The sequence below is a fragment of the Dendropsophus ebraccatus genome, chromosome 8, assembly GCF_027789765.1.
Source record: "Dendropsophus ebraccatus isolate aDenEbr1 chromosome 8, aDenEbr1.pat, whole genome shotgun sequence".
Lineage (NCBI taxonomy): Eukaryota > Metazoa > Chordata > Amphibia > Anura > Hylidae > Dendropsophus > Dendropsophus ebraccatus.
In genome coordinates this window covers 8,472,186-8,487,858 of record NC_091461.1, presented here as the reverse complement: position 1 = coordinate 8,487,858, position 15,673 = coordinate 8,472,186, and the positions used below count along the sequence as shown (strand labels likewise).

General features: G+C 46.2%; 1 protein-coding gene across 1 annotated transcript in view; it reads left to right on the top strand.

Moving 5' to 3' along the window:
• The window catches only part of HABP2 (hyaluronan binding protein 2), a 67,167-nt gene extending 51,606 nt beyond the window's left edge, over nucleotides 1–15,561 (top strand). Inside the window, exons 3-15 of the mRNA XM_069981761.1 lie at nucleotides 2,407–2,462; nucleotides 5,947–5,971; nucleotides 6,291–6,371; nucleotides 7,317–7,424; nucleotides 8,687–8,803; nucleotides 8,961–9,077; nucleotides 9,807–9,978; nucleotides 10,391–10,485; nucleotides 11,212–11,518; nucleotides 12,737–12,879; nucleotides 13,625–13,759; nucleotides 14,014–14,153; nucleotides 15,254–15,561. Coding sequence (XP_069837862.1) covers nucleotides 2,407–2,462; nucleotides 5,947–5,971; nucleotides 6,291–6,371; nucleotides 7,317–7,424; nucleotides 8,687–8,803; nucleotides 8,961–9,077; nucleotides 9,807–9,978; nucleotides 10,391–10,485; nucleotides 11,212–11,518; nucleotides 12,737–12,879; nucleotides 13,625–13,759; nucleotides 14,014–14,153; nucleotides 15,254–15,418 — 1,661 coding nt within the window. The 3' untranslated portion in view covers nucleotides 15,419–15,561. The remainder of the gene's footprint in view (nucleotides 1–2,406; nucleotides 2,463–5,946; nucleotides 5,972–6,290; nucleotides 6,372–7,316; nucleotides 7,425–8,686; nucleotides 8,804–8,960; nucleotides 9,078–9,806; nucleotides 9,979–10,390; nucleotides 10,486–11,211; nucleotides 11,519–12,736; nucleotides 12,880–13,624; nucleotides 13,760–14,013; nucleotides 14,154–15,253) is intronic.
• Nucleotides 15,562–15,673: the final 112 nt, after the last annotated feature.

The window sequence follows — 15,673 nt, the reverse complement described above, 5'->3', positions numbered from 1 at the left end:
TGCAGGTGACATCTACTACATTATCTGTACTCAGAGATATCACTGTGTTATCTGTGGTGTTACATAGGACTGCAGGTGACATCTACTACATTATCTGTACTCAGAGATATCACTGTGTTATCTGTGCTGTTACATAGGACTGCAGGTGACATCTACTATATTATCTGTACTCAGAGATATCACTATGTTATCTGTGCTGTTACATAGGACTGCAGGTGACATCTACTACATTATCTGTACTCAGAGATATCACTGTGTTATCTGTGGTGTTACATAGGACTGCAGGTGACTGCTACATTATCTGTACTCAGAGATATCACTGTGTTATCTGTGCTGTTACATAGGACTGCAGGTGACATCTACTACATTATCTGTACTCAGAGATATCACTGTGTTATCTGTGGTGTTACATAGGACTGCAGGTGACATCTACTACATTATCTGTACTCAGAGATATCACTGTGTTATCTGTGGTGTTACATAGGACTGCAGGTGACTACTACATTATCTGTACTCAGAGATATCACTGTGTTATCTGTGGTGTTACATAGGACTGCACGTGACAGCTACTACATTATCTGTACTCAGAGATATCACTGTGTTATCTGTGGTGTTACATAGGACTGCAGGTGACATCTACTACATTATCTGTACTCAGAGATATCACTGTGTTATCTGTGGTGTTACATAGGACTGCAGATGACTACTACATTATCTGTACTCAGAGAGATATCACTGTTATCTATGGTGTTACATAGGACTGCAGGTGACCTCTACATTATCTGTACTCAGAGATATCACTGTGTTATCTGTGGTGTTACATAGGACTGCAGGTCACTACTACATTATCTACTCAGAGATATCACTGTGTTATCTGTGGTGTTACATAGGACTGCAGGTGACACCTATTACATTATCTGTACTCAGAGATATTATCTGTGGTGTTACATAGGACTGCAGGTGACAGCTATTACATTATCTGTACTCAGAGATATCACTGTGTTATCTGTGCTGTTACATAGGACTGCAGGTGACAGCTACTACATTATCTGTCCTCAGATATCACTGTGTTATCTGTGCTATTACATGGGACTGCAGGTGACTACTACATTATCTGTACTCAGAGATATCACTGTGTTATCTGTGCTGTTACATAGGACTGCAGGTCACATCTATTACATTACCTGTACTCAGAGATATCACTGTGTTATCTGTGCTGTTACATAGGACTGCAGGTGACAGCTATTACATTATCTGTACTCAGAGAGATATCACTGTGTTATCTGTGGTGTTACATAGGACTGCAGGGGACATCTACTACATTATCTGTACTCAGAGAGATATCACTGTTATCTGTGCTGTTACATAGGACTGCAGGTGACATCTACATTATCTGTACTCAGAGATATCACTGTGTTATTTGTGGTGTTGCATAGGACTGCAGGTGACAGCTATTACATTATCTGTACTCAGAGATATCACTGTTATCTGTGGTGTTACATAGGACTGCAGGTGTCATATATTACATTATCTGTACTCAGAGATATCACTGTGTTATCTGTGGTGTTACATAGGACTGCAGGTGACTACTACATTATCTGTACTCAGAGAGATATCACTGTTATCTGTGGTGTTACATAGGACTGCAGGTGGCATCTACATTATCTGTACTCAGAGATATCACTGTGTTATCTATGGTGTTACATAGGACTGCAGGTGACCTCTACATTATCTGTACTCAGAGATATCACTGTGTTATCTGTGCTGTTACATAGGACTGCAGGTGACCTCTACATTATCTGTACTCAGAGATATCACTGTGTTATCTGTGGTGTTACATAGGACTGCAGGTCACTACTACATTATCTGTACTCAGAGATATCACTGTGTTATCTGGGGTGTTACATAGGACTGCAGGTGACACCTATTACATTATCTGTACTCAGAGATATTATCTGTGGTGTTACATAGGACTGCAGGTGACAGCTATTACATTATCTGTACTCAGAGAGATATCACTGTTATCTGTGCTGTTACATAGGACTGCAGGTGACAGCTATTACATTATCTGTACTCAGAGATATCACTGTGTTATCTGTGGTGTTACATAGGACTGCAGGTGACATCTACATTATCTGTACTCAGAAATATCACTGTGTTATCTGTGCTGTTACATAGGACTGCAGGTGGCAGCTACTACATTATCTGTACTCAGAGATATCACTGTGTTATCTTAAGTGTTACATAGGACTGCAGGTCACGTCTATTACATTATCTGTACTCAGAGAGATATCACTGTGTTATCTGTGCTGTTACATAGGACTGCAGGTGTCATATATTACATTATCTGTACTCCTGAGTTATTCTCTCTTCCTCATGCCTGGTGCGCTGTGTTGGGATATGGAGGCCGCTCTTTATATCGTGTTGAACCATTGAGGCACCAGACTTGTAGCCCCTTACAGGTAATGACACACTCAGCTCTGCTACATCTTATGTTGTGTAATCTGCTCCCCCCCCCCCCCCCCCCCGGCTTGTAGCCTGATTGTTTACCATGTAATGTAAAGGTCGGAGTTTGGGATTTAGGGGAGGATGACCCTGTAGGAGACAACATAGACTCTGGACTATGCTATGGCCGGGGAGAGCTGCAGGGTGTTTGCAGCCATGCTGAGCTCCGGGGCTGGATTCCTCCTCGCCGCCCTCATCCTTCTATCCTGTACCCCATCTTCTCAGCCGGTAAGTACTATAACTATATGGGGGAGGGATGCCCGGTGCCTGACTAATGTGCCCAACTGACTCCAAGGTGACGGCTACACAGGGACTCATACATGATGGTGCATACAGGAGACGCATCCACCCAACCTGCACAGCCTGAACCTTATCCCCCCCGGAGCATAGGAGCTGACAATCTACTGCACACTGTTAGGGTGAGACTAAAATAAAAGGACAGTGTTCACCTTAACACAGATCTCAGGACAGTGTTCACTTTACACAGATCTCAGGACAGCGTGTGGTGTCCCACTAGAGGTGTTACTGTTGCATACACCCTTCGCAAAAGCCTGTACTTTTGTGGTCTTATAATGGTAAAAGTAGTATTAAGAGTTGGCCACTAGATGTCGCTGTATTGTGGGTTATTGTGTTTATGTGTTACCAGAATCTGTAGACCAGTAGGATTTCTGCTTTCTTCTCTCCTATCACCTCTCCTCTCTGTTCTTCTATTGCACTCTTTTCACCCAATCACAGTGCAGCATACAAGCTGGGGAGGAAGTGACTCACACAGGAGACAGGAAGAGTAGTCAGTCTTAGCCAGTACCCCGCATGGGTAGGACGCAGGATAGTATACTGTTACCACCCTTCTCACAACTACTTACACCAAGCACTATGCAGTGTTAAACCTCTCAGGAGAGGACAAGCCTAAAGATAACCTCAACCCACGCCGTGGACAAGGAGAAGTCACAGAGCAGGACAGTATCCACTATAGAGCCAAAGAGCCAGGAACTGATCCAGGTGGAGCAAAGTTGCAGTAAGCCTATGAACTCCATCTCGCAGCGCGGGTGTCAGCAGGGAACCCTCAGCATTCTGCTCAACCCAGGTAACAAGGTCTGGGGCCTGTGTCACCCATTAGTACGGTTCAGCCGAGTCTAGTGGGCATAAGCTGGTGTGAAAACTGAAAACAAAGGTCAATACACGGGCACAGGTTTTCTTATTATTATTATTCTTCTAAGTATTCTATTTCATCCTCCAACATCCCGGCAGAGCACATTACTACATGGGTTGAGAGTCTCACGGCATCCTCCTCTCTGCTACTCTACCTCAACACAACACTACTGACACGACTATCTCCTACACTGCACTTATCCTACAGATCTGGTCGTCCTATGTTCAAGTCTTTATTGGAACTTTTGTCAGGGCCGGCCTTAGGGGTGTGCGAGCAGTGCGGCCGCACAGGGCGCTGTGCACTCCCGGCAGGAAGGGGGCGCCACCTGCATCCCCCTGAGGCCATATATCCGTCCCCTGCCTCAGCACAGCAGCCGAGGAAGCTCTTCTCCCCGGACATGTGACTGCAGCCTGGCCCCCATCCCCCGCCCCCCACAGCGTCTCCCGGCTCACAGAGGCCCATAACCCCGCCCCCTCCCCCGACGGAGACATCAGCAGTGTGATCCTCCGCTCTACCTGCTTCTCCTCATGGGCAGAGACATCCTCCACTACTGCTGCAGTGTGACTGGGAGTATATCTATCTCTGTCTGTGTGTGTTAGTGCTCTGTGTGGTAGGACAACAACTCCCAGCATGCTCCTGTGTGGCTCTGTGTGGTAGGACAACAACTCCCAGCATGCTCCTGTGTGGCTCTGTGTGGTAGGACAACAACTCCCAGCATGCTCCTGTGTGGTAGGACAACAACTCCCAGTATGCTCCTGTGTGGTAGGACAACAACTCCCAGCATGCTCCTGTGTGGTAGGACAACAACTCCCAGCATGCTCCTGAGTGGCTCTGTGTGGTAGGACAACAACTCCCAGCATGCCCCTGTGTGGTAGGACAACAACTCCCAGCATGCTCCTGTGTGGTAGGACAACAACTCCCAGCATGCTCCTGTGTGGCTCTGTGTGGTAGGACAACAACTCCCAGCATGCCCCTGTGTGGTAGGACAACAACTCCCAGCATGCTCCTGTGTGGTAGGACAACAACTCCCAGCATGCTCCTGTGTGGTAGGACAACAACTCCAGCATGCTCCTGTGTGGTAGGACAACAACTCCCAGTGGTGGGTATGTGTATATGTGACTGTATGTGTGTCTGTGTTTGCAGGATATATATACTGTGTGTCTGTGTAAGCAGTATATACACTGTGGGAGAGAGAGCTGACCTCCCTCTCGGAGCTGACCACCCACTCAGAACTGACCACCCTCCCAGAACTGACCACCCCCTCAGAGCTGACCACCCCCTCAGAGCTGACCACCCTCTCAGAGCTGACCACCAACTCAGAACTGACCACCCTCCCGGAGCTGACCACCCTCTCAGAGCTGACCACCAACTCAGAACTGACCACCCTCCCGGAGCTGACCACCCTCTCGGAGCTGACCTCCCTCTCAGAGCTGACCACCCTCCCAGAGTTGACCACCACCTCAGAGCTGACCACCCACTCAGAGCTGACCACCCACTCAGAGCTGACCACCCTCCCAGAGCTGACCACCAACTCAGAACTGACCACCCTCCCGGAGCTGACCACCCTCTCTGAGCTGACCACCCTCTCTGAGCTGACCACCCTCTCGGATCTGACCACCCACTCAGAACTGACCACCCTCTCAGATAACCTTTGTGTTCAGCTTCTTTTTCATGATCTCTGCTTCCTCTCAGTGAACAGCAAGAATCCTGATCTGATCCAAAACCTGACTTGGCCTAACACTTCTCACAGCTGGGAGTTTGTTACAGTTGTACTGCAGACTGATATGTTTCACCTGCACTGATACATTGTAACAAACTAGCAGGGCAGAAGAGGGATGTGCTGCTCATGTGTTTTCTTCCCAGAGTCTGGACCGGACACAAACCCTCAGCTGTGAGAAGTAACAGGACAAAAAATGCTGCGATTCACTTACAGCAAGCAGAGATGGTGAAAAACACAAAGTTTCCGATAATTTTATTATAAGTCTATGATAAGTTTCTGATAAGTTTCCGATAATTTTATTATAATATTTTATAATATATTATATAATATTATAAAGTCTATGATCAGTTACTGATAAATTTGTTATAAGTTACAGATAAGTCTATAATAAGTTTATTATAAGTCTATGATAAGTTTCAGATACATTTCTGATAAGTTACTGATAAGTTTATTAGACGTGTCTGATAAATCTTTGATAAGTTTATTATATTTATTAGAAGTTTTTGATAAGTTTGCGTTGCTTGCGGTGACTTCGCTCTTCCGAGTGTCATTCTCGTCTTTCTCTCCGCAGATTCCGCATCGTCTGACTCATCATGGTAAATATGATTTCTGTATATGGGGGCGGGGCATAGAGTGGGCGGGGCCTGTGAGAGGATGGACACACCCAGGGGAGGGATTTTCTAGTTTTATGTAAAGCTTTAGAATGAAAAGATCTGTCAGTGAATGGAACATTGCTTTATTGATCACTGGCCGAGTCCTGATCACACAGATGGGGTTTGTTACAATGTATCAGTCTATCATCAGCCACGTACAATGCAGCCTAGACCATATAGCCTGTATATAGCATAGGGGTCTGGCAGCCTTGGGGGTCACTCCGCCTGTTAATCCCCATCCCATCATGCCTCTGTTTTGCAGGACGGCTGCTGAAAGATCTAGAGAGACAACTTGCTGAAGACTTGTATGCACTGAACCTGTTTTACTACGACGCCATGGAGGGTAAATCCCCAGTGATTCACATCTCAGCAGACGCCCCGCCTCCTAGAGGATTGTTGTCTCCAAATAGATCAGAAATTCAATTTAAAGGGGTTATCCAGTGATACAAAAACATGGCCACTTTCTTTCAGGGACAGCACTGCTCTTGTCTCCAGTTCAGGTGCGGTCTGCAATTAAGCTCCATTCACTACAATGGAACTGAGTAGCAAGAGTGGGGCTGTCTCTGGAAGAAAGTGGCCATGTTTTTGTGCTGCTGGATAACCCCTTTAAAGGGGTACTCTGTCAAAAATATTTTTCTTTCAGATCAACTGGTTTCAGAAGGTTTTATACTGTAAATTTTAATTTACTTCTATTTAAAAACCTCAAGTTTTCCCATACCTATCAGCTGCTGTATGTCCTGCAGTATGTCCTGTATTCTTTCCTGTCTGACACAGTGCTCTCTGCGGCCACCTCTGTCCATGTCAGGAACTGTCCAGAGCAGTAGAAAACCCCCATAGTAAACCTCTCCTGTTCTGGACAGTTCCTGACATGGACAGAGGTGGCAGCAGAGAGCAGTGTCAGACTGGAAAGAATACAGGACATACTGCAGGACATACAACAGCTGATAAGTACTGGAAGACTGGAAATTTTTAAGTAGAAGTAAATAACAAATCTATATAACTTTCTGACACCAGTCACCAAAAGAAAAAATACATTCGCTGAAGTTCCCCTTTAAATGGAGAGGAGAGGAAGGGGATGCAGCATCTGCTGTGAGAGGGGAGGGGCACACAGCTCTGACATCACACCAGGAGACCACGCCCACTTAACAGGCATGGAGAGTCCTTGCCACTGTCTATTTCATGTCATGTAGTGTACACTATAGAGAGTTGTGTAGAGCTGAGGAGTGTTCAGGAATAGCTGAGCCGTGTGTGTTGTGTGCTGTGTTAATATATGACGCCTCCTATTCAGATCCCTGCAGCTCTCACCCCTGCTTTAACCATGGGACGTGTGAGAACACGGAGCAAGGATACAAGTGTCGCTGCATGGAGTTCTTCAACGGATTAAACTGTGAGAAGGGTAAGAACATCTGCAGGTGAGGACCAATATGGCGGATGGATCTGTGTGTGGTCAGTGGGCACTCTAACGGATACAGTCTGCACCAGACATACTCATAGCTTCTATAATGACCAAGCATAATAAGGATTCTCTACTGTACAAGCAGTAAAGGAGCCCATACACCTTCACAATCCATCACGCCCCACCCTTCTCTCCACTAACAGCACCTGTTACGGGAGAGTCAGGATGCCCCCATATACCGTATACTGTTAGCTATACCCATCACCAGATGATAAGGATTCTTAACTGTAAAAGCAGTAAGGCTGTGAAAGATTCACTATAATTTATAAAGATTCTTTGTTGTAAAATCAGTCAGTCTATGTAAGATATGCCGTAGACAATAAGATTTTTTACGGTGTAAGGCCATGTTCACACTACGCTAGTACCGTAGTAATCAAAGCCATTGTAACAACGGCCGTGATTTCTAAGATACTTACGTAGTGCTGCCTTCTAAGGAATCCCGGCCGGAGTGTATACACATGATATACACTCCGGCCGGGATCCCTGACATATCAGTTTTCTGCGGCCGCTATTAAGTGAATAGTGGCCACAGAAAACCCTGTCAGTTCCCTTAATGTACCATGCGGCTCCGTCCGCACACTCCATTGTGAGCAGCGAAGAATTCAGATTAAGGCGTGCACGGATGCGGTACTGGCCGGGACGATCTTTTCTGACAGCGGCTATTCCGTGACCCGGCCGGTTTCATACAGAGTGTAAACATAGTGAAATGTTGTGAAATGTTCACTATAGATTCTTTACTGTAAGAGCTTTGTAAAACACAGTAAAAAATGAACTATAAATGATCATTTATATAATTTATAAAGATTCTTTGCAGTAAAATCAGTCAGTCTACAGAAGATACACTATAGCCAATAAGGTCTCATTACTGTATAAACAGTAAGATTGTGAAATTTTCACTATAGATGACGAGGATTCTTCACTGTAAAAGCAGTAAAGCTTTGGTGGGGGAAAAAACTAAAAATTAACTAGAAATGATAAAAGCTTTTCACAGTGAAATCAGTCAGACTACGAAAGATTCACTACAGACAATAAAGCTTCTTAACTGTAAAAGCTGTAAGGTTTGGAAGATTTACTATTAGTGATAAAGATTCTTTACTGTACAAGCAGTAAGGCTGTGGAAGAATCACTATACACAAATAAACTTCTTTACTGTTCAAGCAGTCATGACCTTAAAGTCTCCTTTCCGTATATTTTGTGGACAGCGATTCGGCCGTGTAAGAAAGAAACTTGCGCCCACGGCGATTGTGTTCTGCTCAAGTACCTTCCGTATTTCAATTGTCGCTGTCACTATCCGTACCACGGACCCACATGTAGCACAGGTAAGAGGCTCGGGCCGGGGTTACCGTGTCCTAAATTGGTGGAACAACTGCATCTCCCCAAAAATTGTGGGCAAATCGAGTAAGTGGAGCTCTGCTACGTGTGAATAGTGACAGCACGGACACCCTGGGGTTGTATATGACATTGTTCTCCTTGCAGCGGAGACCCCCTGCACCCACAACCCCTGCAAGAACGGAGGAACCTGCCGGGAAAAAACCCTCAACACCTTTGCCTGCGTCTGTCCGAAGAGTTTCAAGGGGAAGTTCTGTGAGATCGGTGAGTATACGGGTTACCCGCAACGTCTGTAACACTATAATACAGAACTACACGATAAGCAATCTCCTGTAGAGATGCCGTCCTTTATAGGGGAACTCCGGTCATTTCATTTTTCCTTTCAAATCAATTGATGTCAGAAAGCTATACGCATTTGTAATTTACTTAAACATTTCAAGTCTTCCATTACTTATCAGCTGCTGTATGTCCTGCAGGAAGTAGTGTATTCTTTTCAGTCTGACACAGTGCTCTCTGCTGCCACCTCTGTCCATGTCAGGAACTGTCCAGAGCAGGAGAGATTTTCTATGGGGATTTGCTGCTGCTCTGGACAGTTCCTGACATGGACAGAGGTGGCAGCAGAGATCACTGTATCAATACACCACTTCCTGGAGGACATTCAGCAACTGATAAGTACTGGATATTTTTACATAGAAATAATACAGAACAAACACTTTAAGAGAGTTTCCCCAGCCACATGACAACACTAATAGCTGGGAACCAGGTACCAGGACACTGCACAGGGAGCAGCTACTTCCGGCTCCAGGGCTGGATAACAATAGGAGTGACTGGCACCATCTTCTAGAGATAACAGAATTATAAGGTGCCAGCTCTTCCTCCAGTAATCCAGGACATATATGTAAGGACTCTCCCTAATCCTGGGTGGGACTCTTTTGTCATCTGCCGTTTGTGACTCATCTCATTGTGCGTCAATCATTTTGTCCCCCGCCTCAGCGTCCAATGACTGCTACAAGAACAACGGGCTCCGATACCGCGGACATGCCAGCCAGACAGAGAAGGGGCACCAGTGCCTGCCCTGGGACTCCCACCTCCTGGTCAGGGAGGGCGTCAACGCCTTTATTCCAGATATATGGCAGTCCGGGATTGGGGAGCACAATTTCTGCAGGTAACACAGATACATGATATGGAATGGGGATCCAGGAGAAGCCAAAGCCGGGGGAACATTGTATTACATGGCGGCCAAACCGATAAACACTTGTAAAGACTGACTGCGATCTGCTATAATAGAGCAGCTGTTATCTATGGGGGTCCAACGCTAGAGACCCCCTGTGATGTCCATATATCCTAATAGGGCATACAGATAGGGGCCGTCCTTATTAGACTATCACCCTGGCCATGTGTCTCCATGGTAACAGACTACATTCAATCCTTGTGTAGTCTGATCCTGTATCTGTCTGTTACTCCCTCACCTTCTTATCACAACCTTCTTATTGTTTTCTAGTAATCTGAAAGCATGACCTCACTGATCAATGACCGGGGGGCACATACTTACCCCTGTCGTTTCCTCCATTACACAGGAACCCGGATGGGGCAGAGAAGCCGTGGTGTTACTTTCAGGATAAGGACGGAGAGCTGAGATGGGACATGTGTAGCGTGACCGTCTGTCCTGCGGGTAAGTATGTAATAACTCCCTGGCAGTGCATTGTGGGTATAGTCAGAGGGTAGGGGTCCAGTCTTATTATAATAATGTCTTTATAAATTGTTGGTCTGCAGCGGAATTATAATGGGTATGTAGTACTGGGGCCCATGAACTGCTATGATGTTGGTCAAAGGGGCGAGGCTATGGCAAAGCACTAGGAAAACAGTGTTTCTGGATGGCAATGCCCTCTAAAGGTCAGCAAAAAGAAAAACGTCAAATCTTTCAAATGTCAGAAAGTGCCAGAGATTTGTAATTTACTTCTATTAAAAAAATCGCCAGTATTCCAGTACTTATCAGCTGCTGTATGTCCTGCAGGAAGTGGTGTATTCTTTCCAGTCTGACAGTCTGCTCTCTGCTGCCACCTCTGTCCATGTCAGGAACTGTCCAGAGCAGGAGATGTTTTCTATAGGGATTTGCTGCTGCTCTGGGCAGTTCCTGACATGGACAGAGGTGGCAGCAGAGAGCAGACTGTCAGACTGGAGAGAAAACACTACTTCCTACAGGACATACAGCAGCTGATCAGTACTGAAAGATTGGAGATTTTTTAATAGAAGTAAATTACAAATCTATATAACTTTCTTACTCCAGTTTATTAGAAAGATTTTTTTTGCTTTAACCCCTCCTACCATCTATCTGTATCAGTGTTGTAGAAGTATGACTCCCATCATCCTCTGTCTCATCACCTCTTCTGTTTCCTAGTTTCACGCCAGAATGGGACCTCTACCATAAAGACTCCAAAAACCACGGCACAACCTGCAACCATCACAACAGCAACGACCAACGTGACAGCCAGCCCTCCATTCTCCACGTGCGGCATCAGAGAGCTGCCTATTACCACCCGGGGAAGGATCTTTGGTGGGAAGAGGACCCAGCCGGGCAAGCACCCATGGCTGGCATCGCTGCAGCTGAAGAGCCCCGTGGCGTCGTTCAATGCCGGACATCTCTGTGGCGGCACATTAATCGCTGAGTGTTGGATCCTGACGGCCGCACATTGTGTGAAGTCCATGTAAGGGACAGTGAGATCCCATTCACTTTAATGGAGCTTAATTTTAAAATGAAAAGAAGAAAATGTTGCTGACTGTTTAGCTCACAGAGTATTGTCTACACTGGATACAGCTGAGAGCAGGACCAGCTATGTACAATGTATCAGTCTGGAGCTCACAGAGCATTGTTTACACTGGATACAGCTGAGAGCAGGACTAGCTATGTACAATGTATCAGTCTGGAGCTCACAGAGCATTGTCTACACTGGATACAGCTGAGAGCAGGACTGGCTATGTACAATGTATCAGTCTGGAGCTCACAGAGCATTGTCTACACTGGATACAGCTGAGAGCAGGACTAGCTATGTACAATGTATCAGTCTGGAGCTCACAGAGCATTGTCTACACTGGATATAGCTGGGAGCAGGACTAGCTATGTACAATGTATCAGTCTGGAGCTCACAGAGCATTGTCCACACTGGATACAGCTGAGAGCAGGACTAGCTATGTACAATGTATCAGTCTGGAGCTCACAGAGCATGGTCTACACTGGATACAGCTGAGAGCAGGACTAGCTATGTACAATGTATCAGTCTGGAGCTCACAGAGCATTGTCTACACTGGATACAGCTGAGAGCAGGACTGGCTATGTACAATGTATCAGTCTGGAGCTCACAGAGCATTGTCTACACTGGATATAGCTGGGAGCAGGACTAGCTATGTACAATGTATCAGTCTGGAGCTCACAGAGCATTGTCTATGCTGGATACAACTGAGAGCAGGACTAGCTATGTACAATGTATCAGTCTGGATCTCACAGAGCATTGTCAATGCTGGATACAACTGAGAGCAGGACTAGCTATGTACAATGTATCAGTCTGTAGAGCTCACAGAGCATTGTCTATGCTGGATACAGCTGAGAGCAGGACTAGCTATATACAATGTATCAGTCTGGAGCTCACAGAGCATTGTCTACACTGGATATAGCTGGGAGCAGGACTAGCTATGTACAATGTATCAGTCTGGAGCTCACAGAGCATTGTCTATGCTGGATACAGCTGAGAGCAGGACTAGCTATTGTATCAGTCTGGAGACCAGGATGTAGAGCTCACAGAGCATTGTCTACACTGGATACAGCTATATCACTTCTCAGCTGAGGACAGAACTAGCTATGTATGTGTGTATATATAAATATATATATATACAGTCTGGGTCAGTGTGACAGTCTGTGTGTCTTCCAGGTCACAGCCAGGTCTGTGGAGGGTGTCGCTGGGTAAGGTGGATCTCCAGAAGAATGAGACATTGGAACAAATATTTGATGTGGAGAAGATTATAATCCATGAGAATTACCGGGAGGAATCGTCCAGTCTACATAATGATCTCGGTGAGTGATGGATCCGGGGGACATTTCACTCTGTAAAATACAGGAAAAACCCTCAGAAAAATAAAGTGTTATAGTAAATCTGCAAATATATCATTCACAATGGCGGTCACCCAGCTTTCCTTCATCCCTGAATGGATCAGCTTCCTGTAGGTAAAACTTACGGTTCATTTGAAACCTCTCCCCTCCTATGTGATTTTTAACATTTCTCTACATCACTATATTTACCAAACATTACTAGGTGTCTGCGTTCTCTGCATTCTGCTGCCCACTGGCTGTCGTTAGGGGAAAGCTGTCTCTTCTATCAGACACAGTAAGACAAAACATAGCAGGTGGAGTGGGGATAAAGACTGGGTAGCTGTAAGCTTAGTCTGCTCTACAGGATCCTCACTGTCCCTGAAAGGTGAATCAGAGCTTCCCTTTCATCTAAACAGCAGTTTCAGTACTTAGTGTAACCCTTGCTGTGCTGTAACCCTTGCTGTGCTGTTGTCTTTCAGTCTGTAGGCCTGACGTCAGCAGCAGTTTTGTCCTTAGTGTAACCCTTTCCTTGCTCTGTTTTTTTCATTTACGCTCACCCTTCTCCCTTCACATGAGTGTAAGTCACCCCCCAGCACAGTGCCGGCCTGTTCAGGGCATGATGGGAGTTGTAGTTGTCCAACAGCTGGATGGGGACTTTTCCTCTAACAGTGAGGAGGAGGAGGAGGAGTGGGTGACCCCTGACCTCACAACTTTGCTTCCTCTGCTGCAGCTCTAATGAAACTAAAGAAATCAGGAGGCAGGTGCGCCCGGGAGACGTGGAACGTGAAGACGGCGTGTTTACCGGACCGCGAGTTTCCACCAGGAAAGATATGTGACATAGCTGGGTGGGGGATGACAGAAAAAGGTGAGTCACATGCTATGGGGGTCCTGGTGGTCATTTTTTAGTAATCGATTGCACTTTAAATATCATGAACTATGAGTAATTTTCTACAGTTATGGCTGTTAGAAGAGAGAGAGGATTGCTGCAGCTGCATCCCCCTCCTCCTCCCTCCCTCTCCTCTCCTCACTGTTAGTTGCTGGAGCATTGCAGACGTTTTCTTGTATGTTTAGTTGTCCGTGATCACATCTGACCCCATAATGCGCTGTTCTCTATGACAGGTCAGACCACTCATCTGCTTGATGCTTCTGTCCAAGTCATCTCTGAAACCAACTGCTCCGATACCAAATCCTATGGGAAACTGATTGACCGCAGTATGCTGTGCGCCGGGGTCCCTGAAGGAGGCATAGACTCATGTCAGGTATGTCCGTCTGTTACATGGAGCTTCTAGTGCAGGACCAGAAAACATGGAGATAAAGTTATTAGACAAAGTCCATTGTGATATAGTGGTGCAATATCCGGTCCCTGGTTATATAGTGGTGCAATATCCGGTCCCTGGTTATATAGTGGTGCAATATCCTGTCCCTGGTGATATAGTAGTGCAGTATCCAGTCCCTGTGATATAGTGGTGCAGTATCTGGTCCCTGGTGATATAGTGGTGCAATATCCGGTCCCTGGTTATATAGTGGTGCAATATCCTGTCCCTGGTGATATAGTGGGGCAGTATCCTGTCTCTGGTGATATAGTAGTGCAGTATCCAGTCCCTGTGATATAGTGGTGCAGTATCTGGTCCCTGGTGATATAGTGGTACAGTATCCAGTCCCTGTGATATAGTGGTGCAGTATCTGGTCCCTGGTGATATAGTGGTGCAGTATCTGGTCCCTGGTGATATAGTGGTACAGTATCCAGTCCCTGGTAAAAAAGTGGTGTAGTATCCTGTCCCTGGTGATATAGTGGTGCAGTATCTGGTCCCTGGTGATATAGTGGTGCAGTATCCAGTCCCTGTAATATAGTGGTGCAGTATCCAGTCCCTGTGATATAGTGGTGCAGTATCCAGTCCCTGGTGATATAGTGGTGCAGTATCCGGTCCCTGGTGATATAGCGGTGCAGTATCTGGTCCCTGGTGATATAGCGGTGCAGTATCTGGTCCCTGGTGATATAGTGGTGCAGTATCCAGTCCCTGTAATATAGTGGTGCAGTATCCAGTCCCTGTGATATAGTGGTGCAGTATCCAGTCCCTGTGATATAGTGGTGCAGTATCTGGTCCCTGGTGATATAGCGGTGCAGTATCTGGTCCCTGGTGATATAGTGGTGCAGTATCCAGTCCCTGGTGATATAGTAGTGCAGTATCCAGTCCCTGTAATATAGAGGTTCAGTATCTGGTCCCTGGTGATATAGTGGTGCAGTATCTGGTCCCTGGTGATATAGTGGTGCAGTATCCAGTCCCTGGTAAAATAGTGGTGCAGTATCCTCTCCATGGTGAGTCCCTTTAACTCATTGCTGATATCCTGGGTCTTGTAGGGTGACTCCGGGGGGCCTCTCGCCTGTGATCGTGATGGTCAGGTACAAGTGAGCGGTGTTGTTAGCTGGGGAGAGAAGTGCGGAGTGAAGGACAAGCCCGGAGTCTACGCTCACGTCCATCGCTTTCTACCATGGATCGAAAAGAACATGAAGTCCAACACCTGAGAGCGGAAGAAGCGCGGCCCCCGACCCCCAGGGACCACCAGGGGATGATGATAACATTGTGGCCCTGTCATAGTCCGGCTGTATTCTCACCTGTCAGAGTCAGCGGGGACATCAGCATCTTCTGAGGGTCCCAGGGTACCATGTGATGTCCAGCATCATACTTAACCCCTTAGTGCCTACACCAGGGAATCCTTCATATGGAGATGAAGCTGATACATTATAACTAATTGCAACTTTCCCAAAAATAAACCTTAT